The following is a 25050-nucleotide window of genomic DNA, read 5'->3' as shown; positions in this document are numbered from 1 at the left end:
AAATTAATTTCTTAATCTATCTTTAGTGTAGCCCAAGCTCCATTTTTTTTTCAAAAATACAGAGCACCATATCCCATGCATAGCGTTAAATGGTAAATTCTTGGCTACCGTCTGCTACTAGAGGGAGCTCAGTAGCCCACGGTATACTGTCTTCACATTGAACTTGGTAATGACCTAGTATGCGGTAAGCTCCTGAGCTCCCTCTGGTGGCAGATTCAGATAGTCAAGCATTTATCACATGAAGGGGTTAATCCAAAATCTAAAGTGAACCCCCAGAGGGCAACTTTATGGTTGATTTGGACAGGGGAGGGGGGTTAGAGTCCTAAGACCAGCATCAGTCTTGAGAACTGGGATCCCATGTCGACCTCACTGTGGGTTTGTTAACCCCATCCCTCCAATGAGGAGGAGATTGAATGGAGTGGCGAGTCGGATGTGAAGCTCTGCTCCATTCACTTGCAATGAGACTGCCGGAGGTGGTCAAGTACAAGCACGTTGGCAAGGGGGAGTGTTCATGCCTGAAATGTATTTTATATGAAAATCAAGACCTAAGCTTGAAGGTTTTTTTTTTTATCCGCCCGCATGGGAGTGGAGGGACTGCCTTCCTGCTTGCGGTTTTCGTCAGCCCCCATTGTAATAAATGGAGCTGCGGCCGCACATGTGCATGGCCAGCACTCCATTCAGTCTGACGTCGGTGGGGTTGGCAGAAATGACCCCGCAGTGATGAGAAGTAGGGGACAGAGGACCCCTGTTCTCAGGATCGGTGGGGATCTCAGCGGTGAGACCCCCATGATGATAAAGTTCTCCTCTATGCTTGTGGATAACTCCTATGGGGGATTTGGAGTTCTGTATTTGGAAAAAGGACTTTAAGGCTCTCGGATTTTATAGCAGATAAATGGCTTGTCGTGTTCCCTTCCTACGTGACTGCAGGATGACACCTCTGTGTTGTCTGTGACTTGCGCTGTTTATTTAGCGGTGCGGGGCGCGCTTCTCGTTAATCTCCCGACACCTGCGAGACGTTTGTCTAAATGTTACCAGCATTATCACCACAGAAGCTGATTTTTCGGCTTATCCTTAGATGAGCTTAAAAAAAGGTTATTCTGTAGCGAGCCAACAGACGGTGGGAAATGAGTCAAGCTGGCAAGAGGCAAAATTGTCCCTTTACCAACCTAACAGCCCATGATGATCCACAGAGATGGACATAGTCTTGTCATATGTCCTCCGGGCCGTCCTGCGGTCTACACACATGGACGACATTACAGAGATCATTGATCCACTGTGTGCGAGCTGAACACGCTGATGGTGCCGGCTATATTGAAGTGTTTGTTTTAAAGGGGCCATCACCTAAATGCGAAGAAAGAAAACCCCTAATTACTATATTTGACATTGTCTTCACGCTTCCGAAGCAGAGTGTTGTAGAAATATATGCCAGGGTACATCTGTTCATTTCCAAATAATGCCATCTGCCCTCAAATTTATACTAAAGACTGACTAAGGGGGCGTGTCTTAGATAAAAGGGATGTGGCTCCCATCGTCTGGTACCCCATTGCAGGCAGCATTAAGGTAGGTGTGGATTTGTTGCCTTGACCTGTAGTCTTGAGGCCGAGTGGAAGGCAAGATGTTCAAAAGAAGACGACGAGCCTGATGAATACGTCATCCTGAGATCAGGATTGACAAGGTTTGACAGCTGTTTTTTTTTTTTTTCCCCTATGGTGTCTGGTTGCTGTGGATATACTGCGTAGCAACCACAGTTGTCATATTAATGTTCATAGCAACCAGTCTGTCAGCTCCAACCTGAAAGCAGAGGAGGTGCAAGTACCCTTGGCAGGAGCTAGGCCTTGTGTGCAATTGCCCATTAATTACATATACTTTACGGGCTTGTGACTATTTAGTTAGGCCGGCTTCACAGGAGCCTTTTTGCACCTGCAGTACGCAGATAATAGAACCCTTTGATTTCAGTGGGTTCATTCAGATTTCTGTATCTTGCGCAAAAACAAATAAAAAAAATTCTATTTTTCTATGTAATTGCGCACCAAAGGTCCTCATAGAAGCCGATGGTATGAGAGAAGATGCGTGAAACATTGCATAACTGGAAAAGTACAAATCACAGCTGGAACTAATTGGCCATTTCAATTCGTGTTTGCCGCGCGCAAATGTGCGTGCGCAGTGGACAGAAAGTACAGTAAAAAACGCCGATGAACGCAAATACGTTGAGCTGCGGCATGCACATTTGCGCTTTTGTGAAGCCGGCCTTATGCCAGTAACGGGAAGTGGGGCCGTGATGACCTTTCCTTGGAATGTAGTCATGTAGCTGTGCCTCCGGTTTGTTACATGACCGCTTTATGTTGAATTTCAGCTTTTCGAAAGTTTCAAGGTAAGTTTACGTTAAGGAAAAAAACGGTGAAAAAAAATTATGTATCCGGAAATTGCGCTGTGGGGATTGTGGGTCAAATCTTTTGTAGTTAGAAGAAAACTCCAGCTGTATTCCAAACTGTTGCATTGATGGCTTGTGGGGGCCAATGATGATCACGCTGGAAAGCTGTAGATTGGAGATGTGTACTTTTTTGTTTTTTTTCTTTCCTGTATGTTCCATGATGCATCACTTCTATCAGTTATTTAAAAAAATGTTTTGGGTGGAGCTAAAATGTCACATGACTAGGCTGGTGCACCCCTGTATAGGGAAATAACCAAACATTGGTGGAGTCTGGCCCCCTTTTACTGGTGTTGGCAGATGTTGGTCAGCGATGAGCTGCTACAATGTAGTCTGTTGTGGGATGACGTTACATTGTTGCCTTCTGTCTTCTCAGGGCCCAGTAATATACGCTCAGCTGGATCACTCAGGAAAGGGCGGCTGCCAGATCAACAAATCTGAAACCGTGGTTTATGCTGACATCCGGAAAAACTGCTGACTTTCCTGCCTTGGACATATAGATGTATATTCCATAAGCAACTTTTTTTTTTTTGTTTCCATGAGACTTTTTACGCGACACAAAACGATTGTCGCTCACACTCGGTGTGCGCCACCCAGGACCAATGCATGTGACTATACGGATGTGTATTGTATATGTAACGTACAGCAGGTTCACAGGACTCTCGAATGTACAGCTACGGTTCTAGGTGCCTTCACCTACGTCGCTTGTGGATCCTGCAGCAGTGAGTTATTTGTGTCCGCTGGTGTTTTTGTCGGGTTTATACACACACGAGGACTTTTTTTTTTTTTTCTCATCTCCCCCCTCCCCATTGCTTAACCTTGCAAATTATTTGCCATCCAGCATAAGTGTTCATGGCAGCAGCACCACACATATCCATGTATAATATGTATAAATATGAGCTGGAGGGTCTCCTGCACCTGTATCACTATATACATTCCTGCGCTTTTGCAATAAGGCCCAATAGTCAGTATTCCAGGTGCTTTACCTTTATTGGTGCTGCCCAAGTGTCTCCAAGAAAGAGGGGGGGTCTCAGCAGACGTGGTGTATGTTGCCCGTACAGATGTAGCAGAGCTGGGTGCCCTTGTCTGTGGTTGTACATGGGATCGCAGGATACAGAGCTTTCATGGTTCACAGATAATGCAGCAGGAAAAGTGCCACGTCCTTTAAGACTTTATCATCATCTTTGATGGCCAATCAGATCTTCTGTGTGGGTTTTCTTTAGAATTCTGCATTGCGCTGTTCCTCTGTTACACTTCCTGGAAATGTGTGAAAACATTGACAACTGGGTGTTTTAGTGTTTCTCTTGTGAAGAGGGTGTGGGCCTATAAAGTAGGACATGATCAGCATAGATTGGACAGTGTGTAGAAAACACACCCATAGACACATGGAGAGGATACACCCACTTGTCAATTTATTCCTATGTTTCCAGGAGGAATAATCAAGACAAGGCAAACAAGTCATTTTTAAAGGGTTAAAAAAAAAGCCTATTGCTTTTTGAAGTTCGGTGGTGCCGTACGCTCCTTCTGCAAATCTTGTGTAAGAAGTGCATCGTCAGTCAAGGGCTCCAGGGAGCGCGGTTAGAGGTGGCTTTACCCTGCTACATCTGTGTATAAAAAGTTATTTCGTCAAGATGGGTACAGGTAATCTCCTGAATGAAGCGCTCAGGTGTTCAGGGACACAATCGCCAAATGTTATTTCAGCTTATTTAAAAAAAAAAAAAGGTTACTAGTGCATGGAATGTAATTTCTCTTCGGTTCCCTCATTTCATATTAATTTATTTTGTGCTATCCTTTACTTCCTGGACGCAGTCTCCAATAGATCGACCCACCGCCCCATTCATAGCAGTTACAAAAACTACGTGGTGACATCACTAATCCTCCTTACAAATCCCCCCCTCCCCCATCACTTTACCCCATGTCTGCCTTCTAATTTGCACCTTCTCTATCTTAGGTGAAGAACACCAGGCCCGGTCCCTCTAGCATTGTCTTTAGCTACTAGTGATGACTGATAACTTTGCGGTAGGCTGTAAAGTAAGACTTCTTTGTTTTGTAGAGTTGCGTATTTGACCACTAATGCCAACACAGGTGACAAATAGCGATAATTTATTTTTTATATGGACAGAAATGACGCTAAAAAAATGCACTGCCAAAAATGGTGTCCTGCGCAGGCACCAGTAACACCTCCACCTGTTCAGCCTTCTCCCCGTCCTGTCTACTGTTTCTGATGACGGTCAGTGATGATACGGCCACCGGCCTGTTTTATATCCTATAGCTGTAAATCAATGCTTGGTTAGAAGCAGCGGGAACAATCTACATCTCACCAGTGTACATTGTGTGTCCTCCTCCAATCACAGGCTGCTATTTGAGCTGACAGACATGCCCATTAGGGTCCTTGTACACGGGACAATAGCCGTTCAGTGGATGGAGGCGCAACACGCCAGAGATCTCTTCCGGCTGCCCACTGCTATTCACTGGTATAGATGACTGACTGCTGGTTTACAAGAAGTCACTCATTAGTCGCTTCATAAAGCGACTAATGAGCGATTTTGCACTCCGTACACGGTCAGGTCCTGCTTATGGGACAACCTTCCATCAAAATTGCTAAATCTAAGGGTTAAAGTCCCCTTAGATGAGAGATTGTAATGTTCTCCACAAGTCTGCAATGTCTGTTGGAAACCCTAATTCCCACACTCTCCAACAGAGCATGGTCTGTGCAGACACTGAACAAGCAGGGGGTAGCAATCACAAGTAAGCAGGAAGTCAGAATTATGACCGCAGCTCTGGCTGTGACATGACAAGAAGTAATTTATTCCTACAGATGTGGGGGGGGGATTGCTCCTAACTGGAAATGCCCATATGTTCCTATTAATCCTCCATCTGCATCTACGTATTCCGTATATACGGAATAATGGCCACTTTTTTTTTTTTTTTTGTAAATACTTTATTTAATGTCACCCTGAGACCAGAGCTGCATGCCTCAGCGTGTTTTCGGCATATTTTTATAATATATTTAATAGAAAGAAAAGTTTAAAAAAAAAAAACTAATGGAAAAGTAAGTGTTTTTTAAAAGGTGAAGGTCTTTAATCGGTCCTGAAAACGGAGGACGACGGAGGGGATGTGTGATAAAACACAAAACGGTGTAAAAATCCCGGATAGTAAAATCTCAAGAGCCATGTATGTCCACCCCCGCATAGAGGAGGCGGTCATTTGCTTTAGATTGACCCAATGCAAAAAAAATGGCTTCCTGCCTTAGAAGCAGCGGTTACGGTTTAACGTGAAGACGGCGTGACGCAGAAATGGTTTGTGGAATTAATGTTAAAAACTAAATAGTCTGGTTTCATTCCTATCGGCCCGCTTTTTAGATGTTGTGTTTTGCAGTTATTATCTGGTGATCGTTTCTCAGCTGTTTCTGCTTTGCTTTCAGAAACCTCCATCTTGTGCGCATTAATTCTCTTCTCTTACAGCAGTGTTCCATTCGGTCACATGGGCAGCCTTAGAGCGTACCTGTCATGACGTGTTGTCATATCTTATTAGAGGTGGGGTCAATCTCTAAACATCCATCTAGTACAAAACAGTATATAGAAGAAGGGAGAGGAGGGGGATGCAGCTGCAGAGGAGGAGCATCAGAGGAGACATCTGATTGGCTAAGAGTACACCACTCCTCCATTACACCACATTCAGCAAGAAAGAGACCCAAAAGGTGCAGATCACACTCTCCGTTGCTGATACAGATCTATTAACAACAATGACGCCATGGTCAAATGTTAGCTGCGGGCCAATAGGAAGTTATGAAACGCTGTTTGATAGGTACGCTTTAAAGGGCCTCTCCATTATCAGCGGCAGTAATGGTGTATCACTTTGAACAGTCAAGCTGGCCATGGTTTTAAAGGTCTCCCCCCTTCCCCCTCGGCTCATTTAGTATAAAGTTACTTTTCACTAAATGAATAATATATTGCTACAAGCAATGTAATTGTCTGGCTGCCCTTAAAGTGCCCATCATGTTATGTGACACTTTTTAATCCATATGTCCACTTTTAAACTTTTTTTTTTTTTTTTTTTTTTTTTTTTTTTTTACTCCAGAGCTGCATTCACACTTCTGCTGCTGGAATCACTGTACATGTTACTTGTCCTCTATTGATCCTGAGTTACATAAGCTGCACTCCCCAATCTGCAGGCTTCAGAGCTCAAATCCCCCTGTACTTCCTGCTTGTCGGTCATCTGCTCAGAGCTTGCTCTGCTGACTGTTACATTCCAAGAAATGTTTTTACCTCCGTTACCGTAGTCATCTATTGTAGCAAAACTACCCATCTTCCCCCTCCCCTCTGGTTTGATGACAAGAGTTCACTGACTTTTCAGTATAAACAGAAGAATAGTGAGTGCAGCTCTGGAGTATAATTTAGGCTGTAACTTATCTACAAAGTGATACAACCATTTTTGCAGGTTTTAGCTATTTATGAACTGTAATAGGATGATCAGAAGTCACAACTGAGGTGTCAGGCGCTCCCTTGGCTTACTTCCCACCCCGGCATAAGGAGGTGATGTGCTGTGCTGTGTCTGGCATCCAGCAGAGAAGGACATTTGGGCAACGAATTGTGAGAACTGCACTCACAGCTGATTAACATGTCACTTCTCTCAATGCCCCTCCAAAAATGTCCTTTTCAGCTGGATTCCAGCAACGGCATATCTCTTCCTTTTAACCCCTTACAGCGACACTGGTATGTCTTCTGATACGATGCCTTTTATACCGCGGCACTGATGAAGATGGCGCAATGTGTGCTTCATTCTCAATGCTTGCGCTGTTACCAACACCCCTAGACATTGGGCACAGATCAGAGACCAATAATGTTGGGCTATGATTGTTTTAACCCCTTAGATACCACAGTCAGTGACCGCAGCATCTAAGGAGTTGAACAGAGGGCGGTTTATCACTGTTAGAACCACAGCTGTCATAGTAAAGTATCAGATCCCCCTCCCTCTTATAGTTATAAAAAAATTAAATATATACCCCAAAATGGTACAAAAGAATGTAAAACCTCCTACAAAAGCAAAGCCCTCGTATCGCTTTTTCCCCCCAGCATATAATGCCATTTCCCCAAAACTTATGTGCCTGTGCCTCCATTGCGCTGGTTTTGGTGCATTAGGAGCGGCCATACACCTGCAGAGGGGCCCTCTGCCATCCTTAGGCCTCCAAGCAATGAAAGAACGTTCACGTTGGAGGGTCCCGTGCCATGTCTAAAGCTTCCTAGTGTCAGAAGTGCTTATCCCCCTCCTCCCCAGAATCTCAGCCCAGACGCTGAGTTACATTGGCTAGGTGAAAGCCGCGTGCGAAATGTAAATAAATGGGAATTGCGCCTGAAGTTGCCTGATGGAAACCTGAGGGCATCCTGAGGGTCCCGCAGTGTCCGGCGGGCACCTTATCTCATAGTGGAGCAGTTCTTTAAATTCGGATTCAAATTCTCTTTATCGGCCGGACCAAACGAACATTTAGCGTTTGTCATTCTAGATAGTCAGATAGTCGTTTCATCGGTACTCATCTGGGTTGAAAGCGAGATAAGCGCTAATCACAAGAGGCCATCGATACTTTATAACATTCCTGGTGAATATTTGTCGACGCTGCATTTGTTTAATTTTTTTGTTTTTAGTTTTTTTTGGTTTTTTTCCATATATTTTTTTTCTTTACTGAATTGTAAACTGGAATTTTATTTTTCATGCCTTGGATTGCATTCAGATGTTGTCCGCTGTAAGATGCAAGGACCGGAGGTGGTTTCTCCCGACCCCTCCCCCCACCTCGCCCGGTTCTGCATGTTGTGTGGATTTCATATCAATGCAATTGTCAAATATATTTTCTGTATTTTTTACAGTTAATTATACTGGAATAAACTTATTTTGAAAAACTGAATTTGTCTGTACCGTTGTGGTTGTATCCCGTCCGATGTCCTATAGACGATCTTCATGGTGGAAGGTTTGCGTATATTGCGTATTTCTGATTACAGCTCTCCCTGTTGATGATGATTGTTAGTACAGAGATTCTTTCAGGATAATGGCTTAATAAGTGGCAACTTTGGTGAGTCAGAAATGTGCTCCACAGTTGGCCGTTCTCTTCACCCCGTCCTTGACGGCTCATACAAATGGCATTACTCAGCAGGGAGACAGTCAGCGCTGGAGAAAACACTCCTTCCAGGGTGAAGTATGAAAATCTGTAGGTGTGATGGGATGGATAGTCAAACTTTTTGCAGAACTTTGTTACTGTAAATGCTTCTAAATAACACTTGCTGATCTTAAAGGGGTTGTCCAGTTGTAAACTATTGCTGGATAATCCTTGGAATAAATTATCATTAGTAGTTAGCGGGGATCCATTACCCAGGCCCAATGACGATCAGCTGTTAGCTCGGTGCACAAGCACAGCGGCCTGGCAGATTTCTGCAGGAAGCAAACAGCTCCGATATTACTGTAGTGGCCAGGCTTGGTATTGCAGGCAAAATTCCCATACATTTCAATTGGAGCTTGACCTGCAATATCAAGTCTGGCCACTACAGTAAGAACGGAGCTGTCCGCTTCCTGCAGAATTCAGTTCAGTACACAGTGTTACTGGGCTGTTGAACAGCTGATCAACTAGGGAGCCAAGGCAACAGACTCCTGCCAATTTACTATTGATGTCCTGTCCTCTGGATTAGCCATCAATAGTTGTCAACCCCTTTTTAAAGAAAAAAAAACTGGTAAGAGGAAAGTAGTTAAATGGACCCCTTCAGTCTAAGGGCTCATGTCCACGGGCAAAATGAGATTTAAAATCCGCAGCGGATCTCCCGCGCGCGGATCCGCACCCCATAGGGATGCATTGACCACCCGCGGGTAGATAAATACCCGCGGATCGTCAATAAAAGCGATTTTTAAAAAAATGGAGCATGAAAAAATCTGGACCATGCTCCATTTTCATGCGGGTCTCCCGCGGGCTTCTATTGAAGCCTATGGAAGCCGTCCGGATCCGCGGGAGACCTAAAATAGGAATTTAAAGTATTTACTCACCCGCAGCGGGCTGCGAAGCTCTGCTCTTCCTCACGGCCGCATCTCCCTTGCTTCGGCTCGGCGGATGTGCCCGGCGCATGCGCGCGGCACGTCGACGACGTGCCGCCGGCGTCAGGAATTCATCCGCCGGCCGAAAATGAAGATCCGGCCGTGAGGAAGAGCTGACCTTCTCCGCCCGCTACGGATAGGTAAATGCTTTTAAATTGCTATTTTCAGCGCTCATGTCCGCGGGGCAGGAGGGACCCGCTGCAGATTCTACATGTAGAATCTGCAGCGGATCTGATTTTCCCCGTGGACATGAGGCCTTAGCCTTGATGTTTGCTAAGCAGCGACACAAATATGGGAAGAGCCCAACCCCAAAGTGACAGATCCAGCATTGTCCTCAAATGAAGGGATGGAAATATGTATTTACATACAGCTGAAGAATGGTTGCAGAGTCCAAAGGCTGGAATGCTGATTAACCCTTAGAGCGAATCTTCATTTTATTAATTTTTTTTCCCCAGTCCTGTTTTACAGGTATGTAGTGATTAATTTCTTAACTGCTTGCTGACTATATACATCTTAGTGGCCTGGATTTAAAGGAAGTGTGTCATCAGCAAATCACCCTGTGTCATCACAAAATAAAGGAAGTGAATGCAGCCACATTGCTGCTCCTGAGTTGTTGCAACCCAGTGAGTGAAAGACCTCTAATACAAGCAAGAACACTCAAACACGCATCTTTTGACATATCAAACGTCTTGATCAGTGATGGTCTGAAAGTGCAGTTACTCTTTAATTAAAGGGGTTTTCTGAAATTTACTATTGATGGCCGATCAGCTGATCTTCTGACCAGCTGTCAGTGCAGCCAAGCCAGACATCCACATTGGGCTCGGAACTGGAAGTGTACTAGATAGAAGGCATCACTCCCATAGTTTTCAATGGGTGCAAGCCTTCTATTACACTTCAGCTCCTTATATACTTGATAAAGGGGGACCCAAGTTCCCGAAACCCCTTGCTCTTTTTGATATCTTATACTACACCCTATCGGATCCTGTGCTTTCTTGGTCAACTATTGATGGACCCATCCTGACGATAGGTCCTCAATAGTAAGTTCCCAGAAGACCCCTCTAAATTTCCATAATTTGTTGTACTTTTATGTGGTTAAATATAAAGTTCTTGGTGTCTGTTTTGATCATAATGTGAGCACATCAAGGTGACCTAATGTAGAATGGTCCCCGCGCTGACACTTGCCTCTCCTTAGGTCTAAACCTCGGAATGCATTCAAGGAAAGTATAGGTTACAATGTTGCAAGGCTTATACTGCAATTTATGGTTGCATGACCTGTGTCACAGTTAGAGATGAGCGAGCATACTCGTTAAGGCAAATTACTCGAGCGGGTATTGCCATTTTCAAGTATATGCCTGCTCGTCCGAAAAGATGCGGGGGGGGGGGGGGGAGGGGAGCGGGATGGGAGTGGAGAGAGAGAGAGAGAGAGAGAGAAAGATCTTCGGCCCCCGGATCTTTTCGGGCGAGCAGGCATGTACTCGAAAATACTCGCTCGAGTAATTTCCCTTAACGAGTACGCTTACTCATCTGTAGTCACAGTGCAGCCCTAGCCTGAATCAAGTTGTTGTATTTATTATTTTTTTTTTTTTTTACTACTTACCACACATTCAATATTTGTCGAATTTAGCTTTTTCCATGGCGCTATTTTATATTAGAAAGAAATCGGGGTATTTTTTTACATTTTCATGCTGGCAGCTGGTAATTACTAGGTGGCTACTCTCCAAAGAAAAGACAGAACTAGTTTCTCATCTGGTCAAATGGTGATTATTCTGCCTGCCTGCTGTCACCACTAGAGAGCGCTAATTGCATACTTTTCTGCTTGTGTTTAAAGTATAAACAGTTGACAGTAAGCTTTCCCCTAGTGGTGACTGCAGGTAGTTGAAAGCTTGCTATTTTTAAGAAATATTCTGTTTTTAACCTTTTTAGTGAGAAATCATCACAATATTGGTGAGCTCTGCCGTGAATGAATATTCCAGTTCTGTAGTTTCTCCCCTCCAAGGTGTGTATTCTGCACCTTCCAGCCTCAAGCTCACATCACTGGAGGACATAGTCTTATTAACATTGCTGGTTATGAAGGGCAGATTTATGACAATGGTCATTAAAAAAAAACTCATCCCCAGCTGGGCCCTGTCTTTAAAAACAAAAAGAGGATTATTCAGCCCTCCTGGAACTTCAGGACTTCTGGGTAGACTGCCAGGCGCATGCATGTGACTGCCTCGGCCAATCCAAGGCCACAGCTTAACATCCCAATACTCCTGGCACCATGGCCCCCAGGATATGAGCACTGGGGCCAAGAGTACTTGACAGTGATCTTTGGCTGCCTACCCTGAAAGTCCCTATTAATGCTGTTGGTGGCTGCATTCTGTGGCACCAGGAGAGGTGAGTATACCCTTATTTTTTAATTTAACCAGGGGTCGGTGATGGCTTGTTTTAATGACAAGACCCCTTTTAAGGGGAACCTGTAACATCTCCAGAGCACCAGCAACTTAAGTTATGGTAACGTTGGGGGATGTGACAGGGGGCTGAGTCTTGATCTTCACCCGCGTCTTCCGATGCCCGCCGCTGAAGGTTGTGCACAGCACTGAAAATTTGACTTTTATCCCATAGACTTGTATTGGAGAGCGTGCACGCACAGCACTGTGCAAAGAATTGGCTTTTCAGTGCTGCGTATGATCTTTAGAGGCGGCAGCGCAGGAACCATGGAGCAGGTGAATATAAAAAAAAGACATTACCCCGCTCCCTGTCACATCCCCTACCAGCATTATTACTTAGTTGATGGCGCTATGGAGACCTGACAGCTTCCCTTCAAATCTGCACTGTGATTGGTTGCTATGGGCAAGAAAGACGTTTTTTTTTCCTTAAAATCTGCCCCATTAACTGTAGGAGATGGAGTGTTGTCAGTGCTGGTCATCTAACCTGCAGGACAGAAGAAAATGGCAGAATACACAGCCTGGAGCACTGAATGTTTCACAGCTGAAGTCAGCAATGTTTGTGGAGAAGTGCTTCTTGATGGATCTAGACGTTAGACATGGTGGGCAGGGCGGCAGTTGTTTACTACACTGCATGATCTGGTATTGATTTTTGTTGTGTACAACCTTGTAGAAGAGATTTCTTCTTGTGACGACTGTGACGTTGGTGTACGGATGCGTCTAGGCCAGGAAATAAAGCGGGATTGCCACCTTTGTTGGAGTAAGGGGAGACTTCGGACCACCATCAATCTTGCCAGGTGCCTACAGAACTAGAAGGAAGAATGTGAAGAATGTCAGGGACTCCTGGTGCGATCACCTTATCTTGTAGAAGCCAGCACTCCTTCCTGTTCTTCCAGCCTGGAAACTCTCACTGTACAGGGCAGCAATCCCTTTATATCGTGTAGGTTCCCAGAACAGGCCATCGACTCCAGAAGACCGCTGTTGGTGTCCTGTGGTGTCTGGCACCAAGATAGCAGAAACTTCTTAAAGTTCTGTATGATGGGAGATGCGGCCTCTGCAGATGCTCAATCGTATTGAGATCTGGGAATTTGGAGGCCAAACGGCACCTTAATCTCTTTGTCATTTTTCTTATTTCTCATCAATTTTTCAGTCTGCTAAGGGGGTAAAACTCTACTATTATCAACAGTCTATTGGAAACATAGTGGCCGTATTATTAACCTTTTTCTCCTAAAGCTGGCCTACTATTTAGTAGACCCTTTCTGGTGTGCACACGTATGCCAGGGCCCAAGGTTTCCTGCAGAACATCCCCCAAGTCCCATACTGCCTTCACCGGCTCAACTTCTCCCAATAGTACATCCTGCTGCCATCTCTTCTCCAGGTTAGTGATGGATCACCGTATCTGCCTGGCTGCATGATGATTGAGAAAGTGTGCTTCGTCAGAACAGGGGCCTGCGATCGTTCTTCCATGCTCCAATTCACAATGGGCACTTGCAGATTAGGACACATTTGGTAATGGGCGGCCATCATGGACAGTCGACTTGGTCTGCTGTGCTGAAGCTCTATACATGACAAGATACCATTTCCTGTATAGTCTACCACCTTTCTATCATAGTCAGCAGGAATAGTTTGTCATTTATGCTATAGTAGTTCACCTGTGGGATCACGAATGAGGCTCGGGCGGCACTGACTCTGTTACTGGTTAACCAATTGTCTTCTCTTAGCCCACATCACATAGTACAACATCCGTTCATAGAAAGCTTGCCGATCTTGGATCACATTAAGTCTTATACTCTGGTTACACCCCGAGCTGTTAGGAAATTACCACGACTTGATTCTATTACAAGGGAGTGCAGTGATAGGAGTAGGCAGAAGGTGTGCAGCAACACAGGACAGCAGGATCAGGCTGCGCTTAATTTTATTTGTACCAGGGAGTCACATAGGTCTAGACAGGAGCTGTAGATCCAAAATAATTTGCAAAGTTGCTTAAAGGGAATCTAAACTGCCCTAACAGCACCAGACGTTCTCTTTTTTTTACTGCAGATACATTGGAGCAATTAAAAAATGTTTGCAAAAGTCTATGTGGCCAGTCAACACATACTTCAGAAAACTTTAAGACGCCTTATTTTTTTTTTCCTTTTGGGTGAGAAATGTCACAATTGTCCATGATTTTGCAAGACTGTGCAATTGCCCAAGGCCATGCTGGGGGGGGGGGTGGGGGGGGGGGGGGGTGAGTGGATTTATGATAAACATGGTGTTTAAAAAGTCGGCACAAGCCTCTTTTGCTGCAAAAAAATTGTGACTCTTTACATTTTAGAGAAAGGGGTGTGACTTGTCAGGCCAGTATATGCATTTCTCTAAAAAGTTGCATAAGCTAGTGTAAATGTGTTCTATATTATAATATAGAATTTATGCTGAATTGCCCCCTCCACTGGACTGCTATGGCATGTACATCTAACGTCATAACGTGTGTGTGAATTGGTACATTTCATTGCGCCATCAAACTGAATTGACCCCATCCCCTCACTTCTGCTGGACTGCTATGCCATGTACATCTAACATCATAACCTGTGTGTGAAGGGTATGTTCCATTGCTCCATACAAATTGAATTGACTCCATTTGTTACCAAATGCATTTTCCCTATCACCTCCCCCAATAGCTTTTTTTCCCCCTCACCTCTGTCATCTTAGTGTTGCTGGGACACATTTTGTTTATCCAAAGAGGGCAATAAACCTCTCCCTTCCACCTGATCCTGTGCATTAGCCTCGCAAAGATGGGGCCAACAAGTTGACTAGTATAATCAAACTAGCCACTCCCAGCTGTAGTCTTGCAGCCTGAACTACAAATCTAGGGGTAGCCTCATTGCCACGCATGCGGTTGGTGCGTATGAGTGTCCAGGAAGAAGTGGCTTATGCAGTTGAATGAATTTAACAGCACAGGAGAAAGGGAAATCCCACATTCAGCTACAGCCTGGGAAAAAATACCCACCTCTTTGCACTAACCTCCACCTCTATTCTACTTTCAAGCCTTAACACTTTCTTCTTATGCCCAACCCCAACACACACTATCCACATCAGCCCTCCTCTCCTCACCCATCCACAGCTCCCATGCACTTTTCACCTTCCTCAGATGCCTCCACCCCCTCCCCCCCATACGGTCAAGAAACACCTTGGCCACCCTCACAAATTCCCCAACCACCTGCTACTCCTATCCGCAGGGGACATATCTCCCAGCCCTGGCCCACCACATACTGCTCTCTATCAAAATCACCACCACAATCATACCAAACCACCCCACCAGACCATCTGCCCCACCCCACCCCACCCCATTCAAATTCGCTTTATGGAACTCCCAACTACCCACAACCTCTTCACCACCAAACATTTCAACCTGCTTGCCATCACTGGAACGTGGATACAGCAGTCCGGTTCTACCTCCCGTGCTGCTTTATCCTATGACTACCTGCAGTTCTCCCACACCCCAGATCGGACGACGGGTGCAGCGGAGGAGTAGGCATACTCCTCTTGCCGTACTGTACCTTCCAGGTCATTCCCTTGGCTCTCTTGCTCACTTTCCAGTTATTCGAAATCCACACCCTGCGACTCTTCTGCCCCCTGTCCCTGCGTGTCACAGTTATCTACCGGCCACCAGGTCCCACCCACCTGTTCCTAGACCACTTCGTCACCTGGCTCCCTCCCTTCCTATCCTGTGAAATCCCAACCCTCATCCTTGGCAATTTCAATATCCCTACTAATGACCCCATCTCCTCTGCCTCCCTCAGCCTATCACTAATCTCTGACTCCCTGACTCACATAGATAGCAACATTCTCGATTTAATCTTCCTCTGCCTCATACTTTACTCACAATCATGCTTTAAAACTTATAACCTCTCCCTTCAACCAAGCTGTCATTACCCACTTCACCACCATCTGCAACTTCTCCCTGACCTCTGGCACCATCCCCATCTCATTTAAACACTCCATCATATCCCCTTTGCTAAAAAGAAAACCAACCCTCGACCCGACGGACACTGCCAACTTCTGACCCATCTCAAACATCCCCTTCATTACTAGAATGCTTAGTCTACTCCCACCTCACATGCTTTCTCCTCAACCCCCTCCAGTCTGGTTTCCACTCTCTACACATGACCAAAACTGCCCTCACAAAAGTATCAAATGACCTGATGATGGTAAAGTCAGAGGATGACTGCTCCCTACTAATCCTCCTTGACCTCTCCACTGCATTGGACACTGTCAACTATAACCTCCTCACTATGCTTCGCTCTATCGGCCTAAAGGACAATACTGCTCTCTCCTGGTTCTCCTTCTACCTCTCTTGACCACTCCTTCAGTGTCTCCTTTGCTGGCTCTATCTCCTCTCCACTTCCTCTCACTGTCTGGGTCCCCTTCTCTTTTCTATCTACACAGCCCCCATTGAATAAACAGTCTCCAAATACGGCCTCCAATACCATCTCTACGCTGATGACACCCAACTATACACCTCCTCCCGTGAGATCTCTGAACCATGCCTCCAAAATATCACCGATTGTCTGTTTGCTGTTTCTAACACCATGTTCTCCCTTTTTCTCAAACTTAACCTCTCTAAAACTGACCATCTCGTCTTCGCGCCTTTCAACCAACCTCTCCATTCCAGTTTCTGGCACCATCATAACCCCTCAGACATCATGCCCGCTGTCTTGGGATTACACTGACCTCTGCCCTCTCCTTTACCCCACCCCCCATCCAATCTCTGTCCCAAACATGCCACCTGCACCTCAGAAATATTGCTGAAAATCCATCCCTCCCCACGGACACGCTAAGGAGACACGTTGCCCTCATCCACTCCAGACTCGACTACTGCAACTCGCTATTCATCGGCTTCCCCGCACCAAACTCTCCCCTTTCCAATCCATACTAAACGCGGCAGCTAGGCTCATCTTCCTCTCCAGCCGTTACTCAGACATCTCTGCACTGTGCCAGTCGCTGCATTGGCTGTCCATCAACTGCAGAACTCAATTTAAACTCCTCACCCTCAAAGCTCTCCATGGCGCCGCGTCACCATACATCGCCTCCCTCCTATCGGTATACCACCCAGCCTGCTCACTCCTATCTGCTAACACACTTGGACTAAACACCCCTCTAATATGAATCTCACATGTTCGCCTCCAGTACTTCATCAGTGCAGCACTCATCCTCTGGAACGCTCTACCCCCAAGGCATCCGGACAATCCCCGATGCACTGAATTTTAGATGCGTCTTAAAAACGCACCTCTGCCGGGAGGCATACCAATCTCCTGACCTAGTCCCCCTGCCCCTCCCTATGGCTCCTTACACATTTCACCCTGCTTATCGCATACAACCTCTACCCCTGTACCTCCTTACCGCCCCACCCGCTTTGCTTCCTAATAATTGATTTCCACATGTAACTCCTGTACTGCCTGTGTTCCCCTGTACCTCATCCTCCCCCTTATACCTCCTGTATCACCCCCACCCCATTGATGTCAAACTGATTGTATATCACATGTTATTACTGTATTGTCTGTGTTCTCCTGTGCCTGAAAGTGCTGCGGAATAAGTTGGTGCTATACGAATAAAGATTATGCCAAAAACTGGGGTAAAGTAAGGATTCCTTTGGGTTTTTATGACTTTCCCCCAGATGAGCAGCGCCAGCAGTGTCCGACAGCCTCTTATCCCCCAGTGAAATAACATGCATACGCTGCAAGACTGCGCAGTGCATCCTGACGAGTGTGGAGGGTCACGGCCTTAGGTGCCCAGCATTGCCATTGGCCTGGTGCTATTTTGAACCCTTTTCCATAGGCCGGGGCTGTTACGTTTCTGGTTACAGGGAGCAGCTGATGCCTGTACAGTTTCACAGCAAGTGGGAGATGTAGCACATTAACTGCAAAAAATTCTGCAATCTTTGGCTAAATGATGTGCATTTTTGTGCATCAAGCAATGTACCTCAACCGCACCCTGTGAATGGATGGCAGGTGTATGTCATCATATGCAGACCGCAATAGAAACCACCATCTGATATGTTCGGGGGAGGGGATGTTTTGCAGGCAGCGTGATAACCCCCCTTCCCCGTGCTGCAGTTTTGATTCATCAGTCTTGCTGCGGTTATAATCCATTACCAAGCAAAAACTAAAGTGACACCTATGAACAGGAATGTGCATGATTCGTCCATTGTGGAGCTGACGCCACCAAGTGGACAGTCGGAGAAGACATCTGGTTTCATAATCCTTGTTGAGGTGTAATTACTGACACCTGCAGTCTCAAAGATGATGCTTAGAGCGCTTTCACACTGGAGGAATCATTCCACCCCCAGATCTGCATGTAGGCATTCCGGTATTGGAGTGGAATTGCACAGCTATAGCTTAAGAGGCGTCTAGCAGAATACGGCCGTCCATACAAAAGCACTCTTAGGATGCGGTAAAACCGGCATCTGAAAAACCAGCACCATTGTTGCCACATTTGCAGGGAAAAAAAATTTGCTAAAATGCATGCAGGTTTTTCTGATGCAGTTTCTAAACACTGCCCCGTGTGAATCCATTCTTAGGGATTTACCTGGACTGGCCCCTGTAATTTAATAGTCACGTAGGCTACAATCACACAGGGCAGATTTGCTGTAGAGTCTGAAGAAAATCCACATCAGAACTTGGTGTTGATTTCACCCCATCATTTGAAGGGAGTCACGTAAGATTGGAGTCATAGAAGGCGGCTCCCCTTGTTTGCAATGGGACAGTAAAGCACGGTGTGCGATGTACATAGGAGTGTGATGCAAGGCTTCCCGGTGAAACCACTTGTTGATGCCCGATAGGGCTGAGGCACGCCGGAGGATCGTTACTTTACTGGAGTAATGGGAGTTTTGTTTTTTTTTTCGAAGGAAGACCGCCTCTCATCAGTGTGAAAGCGCTCGCCCATATGGAGGCAGACGGAAGCAGAGGCGTACACATTGCAAATCCACTGCTATGGTTGAGATGCTGCAGATTTAAACTTTGCAACACAGGTCAATTTCTGCACTGATTCAGGCCGCTTTCACACGGGTGAGAAGATCGCGCAAGAATTGTGTATTGCGACAGATTTCCTGCAGTGCGGGGAAAAATCGTGGTATGTTTTAACTTTTCACATTTCCCATGGGACTGTAAAACACAGCGCTCGGCGTGCAGCGTGCCCACGAGGGCGATGCGAGGTTTCCCACTGAAAACAATTCACATGTAAGTGGTGTGGATTTCACACAACAGAAAATCCGCATCAAAACCGGGTCAGGTGCCAATCTGCAGCAGATTTTACCCTTTCAATTAAAAGCATGAAATCTGCGGGTTTTCATGTGCTTTCTGCTGTGGAAAATCCAAACCATTTCTACCAAGCCGAAACTTACCCTAAGAGTGCAGGTTAACCCTGTAGACGGGGGTCGACGCTGCCCTCCTCCATTGCATATACGACAGTAGGTCTGAGGAGTCCGAACTGGTCGCCAGGTCCAAATTCAGACCCTTTACTGGGCAGAGTTGCTGCATCCTTCTTTTGGTTGCTCTTTTTATGTGGGTGGGGTGGGAGTCCACTTTCCCCAAGTTGACCATGAAGAGCAATAGAAAGGACTACTGCTACTTATTTTGGGATAAACACGATCGAGTCTTAATCTAACTTGTCAGATCCTTTTCTCCAGCATCACCTACTCCCTATAGCCATCAAATTGGTAGCAGATCCCATAGAACAACATTTCCCAACTCCAGTCCTCAGGGACCCCCAACAGGTCATGTTTTCAGGATTTCCTCAGTGTTGCACAGGTGATTATTGTCGGCGCCTCAGACATTGCCACAGGGGTTCTTACTATAGGAGATCCTGAATACATGACCTGTTGGGGTCCCTGAGGACCGGAGTTGGGAAACTCTGCCATAGAATTTAAAGGGGGTTGTCCTACTGTTAGCTGCAGGAAACAGACTGCTCTGTACATTGCGCAGTGGCCCTGGTTGGTTTTATAAGCTGGGTCCTATTGAAATGAATGGGCCTGTAATACCAGCCAGGGCCACTGCCACTGTACGGAGCTGTCTGCTTCCTGCAGCAAAACAGCTAGAAATGGGATATATGACAATGATGTGAGTACTAACGACACACCACACCTCCTCACCTTCCCTCTAACAGACAATGCTACATGCTTGTTCTTGTAATTTGCATTCTGTTCTCTTTAGGCCAGGCTCTGTACAGAAGTTAGATGTAGAAAAATTAACTGGTCCGTATACCTATACCTATACCAATATCAGTGCTGAGCAAAACTATATTAGGGGTTGTGTCTAACAACTGCCTGTTTCCAACAAAGTTGCAATGCTGCTTCTATGGGACTACTGGTATTATACATGCACTCAGCTGGTACTATAGGGGCATTTTGATTGGCATGGAAATCAGCAAAATAATCAATGGCAAATTAGAAAAGTCATTTGTCATTGAGACAGACGCTTTTTCTGATGGAACACGGACTCTACCTTGGTATTGCTTATTTACCGTGCTCTTAGTGTGTTATAGAGTCTTACGTGTTTTGACTGCGGTGAAAATAAACATCTGTAAATGTTTAACCCCAATTCTCATCCACTACAATTGCCATTTACTCCTTTACAACTGCACCACCTAGTGTTAATCTGTAGAAAATGCAAGTCTTAGAAATGCAGAATGTAATTTTAGTGAGTGCCAAATTTTTACTAGGGCAGAAAATTATTCCCCCAAGCGATGACAAGCAGCGTTGTGTACTTTTAAGTAGGGGGGGGCAGGCGGTTAAGATTTTTATTTTTAGAAGAGCTCCGTTTGTTCTTTAGGGAAATGACATTACGTTGTTGGACGAACAGCCTGTTCTACTTCAAACTGCTGTCGCTCCAGTTCTATCAATCTATAGACAGCTTTTGGTGTCCATTTAAAGCCAAGAATCTTGACACTGATAGAATTGGAGCTACAGCTGTTTGAAGTGGGGTCGGCCATACTCCATTTACAGCTGTCATTTCAAGCTGCTGCAGAGCAGACGGGAGGGGGTCCTTTTACACAGGCGATTACGAATGACTGTTCGTCTGAAAAACATGAGACCCAACCGGGCAAGAATCGCTCACTTCTTGGAATTGCTTAGTTTTCAGCTCACCTAAAAACCGAGTCACTGTCGAATTGTGTAGACAGGCAGTCATTCATCTATGAACAACCGCCTGTTTATTCTGAATGGAGGTGGGGCGTGCTGCAGATCTCTTATGGCTGCCCGCCTCCATTCAGTGAAAGCTCATTGCTCCTGTGTGAAAGCACCCCCAGGATAGGTCTCCAGGAAGGATAACGTGGACTTTTCGTTATGTTATCACCCCCTTTATTAATTAGAGAATATATTTGTTCATTGATTTTCACATATGAAGGCTCCATTTTATCCAGAAAAGGAGTGAGAAGCAGAGCACTTGCTCATCTAATCACACCTCTACTCTGTCTAAACCCACAGATGCCACGGTCAATGCTGACCACAACATCAAAATATTTTTACAGGACAGGAAAAAAAAAGGTTTAATTAAATATATTAAAAGTCTTTCTCCAAAAAATGTTTCCACTCAAATATGTAAAATACTAAGACTAGTACACAATTTTTTTTATATATAAATGGTACAATGATACATAAAAGAATACTGTATATACTCAAGTATAAGCCTAGTTTTTCAGAACATTTCATGCTGAAAAGCCCCCCTCGGCTTATACTCAAGTAAGGGGAGGCTTAAAAAACAAAAACAAAAAAACCCCTCTATACTTACCTCCCAGCCGGCGTCTGTCTCCGGCAGGCTGCGTGAATTCTTTCCGCTGTCATCCCCCCACCGTCAGCACTGTGTAAGTAAGAGCTGTAATTGGATCGAGCGTCAGCCAATCACAGCCGATGCTCGATCATTCAAGCCAATCAAGCTGCTTTAGAATTCTCCCTGCTTGGCTTTCAAATCCCCTACCGTTAGTGCTGTGTAAGTAAGCGCTGTGATTGGATCGAGCGCCAGCTGTGATTGGCTGGCGCTCAATCCAATCACAGCACTTACTTACACAGCACTGACAGAGCCAAGCAGAGAGGACGGTGGGGGATAACAGCGTGGAGAATTCAAGCAGCTTGTCACACAGACACAGATGCCGGCTGGGAGGGAAGCATGGATTTTATTTTTTCTTTTTACCTAGTATATACTCGAGTATAGCTCGGCTTATACACGAGCCAATAAGTTTTCCCAGTTTTTTGTGGTGAAACTTATTGTCTCGGCTTATACTCGGATCTGCTAATACTCGGGTATATACGGTAATTACATACTGCTTAGGAAAATGGCATTAAAAGAAAAAAAAAAGCCAAATATGGATTTAATTCCATCCCGACTGAAAAAAGAAAAAAATTATATTTCTTAAACATATGTAAGTATCTATCCACACACGCACATCTGGCAAAGCAAGGCCTGCTCACTGCCTGAAAAGAAAAAAAAAAAGTTATGGCCCTTGAAATGTATTAATTGCAAAAAACAAGGGCAAAAGAAAAAACCTCAGTGCCCGTTTGTGTTGGTCGTGTAAACAGTCAAGTAAGGAAGGACATGTCCACTCAACAGGTGTAAACATATTGGTCAAGTGGACAGAGTAAAGCGGCAAGCACTGGGGAGAGTCTTGTCATACAGCATAGTTGCTGCCCACTCTATTGTGCACTTGCCTCGCCCTCTTCCCATGTGAGCAGACAGAACAGTGAAGAGGCGAGTGGAATAGCAGTACAGGAAAAGATTTTATTTCTAGAGTTCACCAGGCCACGTTAGGGTACTTTCTTACGGTACTGTTACACAGGTTGACTCTCAGGTACTTAACCCTTTCCAATCCACTGTCTGACATCTAAAGACATTATGATTTAAGGCTGTACAGCTTCAATGTTGGAAGATGCCCATCAGGGTTCTCTTACTGTATATTGCCAGCCTCTCTGCTGTCGGAAACTATCTAACGTGTCACCTATTGCAGTACTGGCGTTAGCCAGCATATAGCGCCGTTGTATAATGGCAGAAAGAGTAAGCCCCCTAGGAAAACCAGAATACAAATTGGATTGGAAAGGGTTAAGCGCCTGACAGGTGTCCCAACGATTATTGCTTCTGTGCTTTCACACACGAACAATAATCGCTCATTGGAGGCGGAGAGTACAAGAGATCACTTCCCCGAGTTCTGGCTTCTATTTAGAGTAAACAAGCAGTTCTTCATAGATGAAGGACTGCCCGTTTACATGGGTTGACAGGTGAACTAATAAAAAATAAAAAAAATAAAAATAAAGCGACGCCAACAAATGAGCAATTCTCGCTCACTTGCCCAATAGGGGTTCCGTGTTTAGATGGGAGGACAGACACCCATAATTGCTCTTTTGAGCGATCTCTCGAGTGACCATTGGCCCATGTAAAAGGACTCTTACTTGACTAATATAAAAGCAAGCACAAAAACGTGAGGACAAGTCAAGTACTGACCCCCAGTTCACTACACCCATTTACCTGACTAATATAAACTGAGCCTAAAACAGGCTTGAATCAGCATATTTATTGCCTCTGTCCAATTCATATGAATCCATGCACTTGCTGCCAAAACAACTCTGGTTACATGAATGGAACAGTTACAGAAGACTCTGCAACAAGTTTGCAGAAGAAACTGTAAGGTTTTACATGTGTCTGCTTAGTGAACCATTTCTGGATCTAGAAGCTTCTTGACCGACACCACCAGCTACACCTCCTCCCATCCGCAGGCAATGCAACATAATGAAGACAGTCCCTATTTATAGAGGGGTCCCCTAAAAACAAGCAGATCACAAGCTGCGATCAGCTGTGATCTGTGGAGTAACCTGACAGCAAGTGTTCAATTTCCTTGCAGCACCTTCACAGGAAAAACATCTCACTGAAAATCAATGTAATATCCATGTAATGCTGGCACCTATAGAATAGGAAGGGACCTCTAGGGTCATCGGGTCCAACCCCCTGCTCAGTGCAGGATCACTAAATCATCCCAGAGAGAGGTCTGTCCAACCTCTGTTTGAAGACTTCCATTGAAGGTGAACTCACCATCTCCCGTGGTAACCTGTTCCACTCATTGATCACCCTCACTGTCTAATATCTAATCTGTGTCTCTTCCCTTTCAGTTTCATCCCATTGCTTCTAGTCTTTCCTTGTGCAGATGAGAATAGGGCTGATCCCTCTGCACTGTGACAGCCCTTCAGATATTTGTAGGCAGCTATTAAGTCTCCTCTCAGGTTTTTTTTTTGCAAGCTAAACATTCCCAGATCCTTTAACTGTTCCTCATAGGACATGATTTGCAGACCGCTCACCATCTTGGTAACTCTTGTCTGGACTTGCTCGAGGTTGTCTATGTCTTTTTTAAAGCGGGGTGCCCACAACTGGACACAGTATTCCAGATGAGGTCTGACTAAGGAACAGTAGAGGGGAATAATTACTCACGTCATCTCAACCCCATGCATCTCTTAATACATCCCAGAATTGTGTTTGCCTTTTTTTGATGCTGCATCACACTGACTCATGTTCAGTCTGTGATCCATTAGTATACCCAAGTCTTTTTTACATGTGCTGCTACTTAGTGCAATTCCTCCACAGAGAGAGACTATTTCTGAATAGTGAGCTACCTTACATTACCCCAGAATCCCCTTTTAACCCTTTCCAATCCACTGTCTGACGTCTAAAGACATTCTGATTGAAGGCTGTACAGCTCCGATGTTGGAAGACGTCCGGCAGGGTATTTATACCGTAGATTCCCGGGCCGCTTTGTTGTTGGGGCCTCTCCATCATGTCTCATACCGCAGTACTGGCTCTAGCCAGCAGATGGCGCCATTGTATAATGGCAGAAAGAGAAAACCCACTAGGAAACCCTGAATCCAAAATTGGATTGCAAAGGGTTAATAAAAAATGTTAGGCAAATATAAGGTTATCAATTGACATCTTGGTATTTCATGGGTAATAGACATTTTGCAAGACAAAGATGAACAATTCAATGGTTCTCCCATGTTCTCACACTGGTACCTCACAAATGTGATATTGGCAGCAGGCTGGTCTCGACTTGGCATTACCCCCACCCCTTTTCAGTTTTCTTCCTCTAACCATCACCACTTCCCCACAGAGTACAACACAA

General features: G+C 45.2%; 1 protein-coding gene across 1 annotated transcript in view; it reads left to right on the top strand.

Annotated features, from left to right (window-relative positions):
- MPZL1 (myelin protein zero like 1) overlaps positions 1 to 8327 on the top strand; it is a 44615-nt gene extending 36288 nt beyond the window's left edge. Inside the window, exon 6 of the mRNA XM_066599367.1 lies at positions 2805 to 8327. Coding sequence (XP_066455464.1) covers positions 2805 to 2906 — 102 coding nt within the window. The 3' untranslated portion in view covers positions 2907 to 8327. The remainder of the gene's footprint in view (positions 1 to 2804) is intronic.
- The last annotated feature ends 16723 nt before the right edge of the window (positions 8328 to 25050 follow it).

Source organism: Eleutherodactylus coqui, chromosome 4 (genome assembly GCF_035609145.1).
Source record: "Eleutherodactylus coqui strain aEleCoq1 chromosome 4, aEleCoq1.hap1, whole genome shotgun sequence".
NCBI classification, from domain to species: domain Eukaryota; kingdom Metazoa; phylum Chordata; class Amphibia; order Anura; family Eleutherodactylidae; genus Eleutherodactylus; species Eleutherodactylus coqui.
Note: the sequence above shows the minus strand (reverse complement) of the source record. Positions and strands in the feature narration are given on the sequence as shown.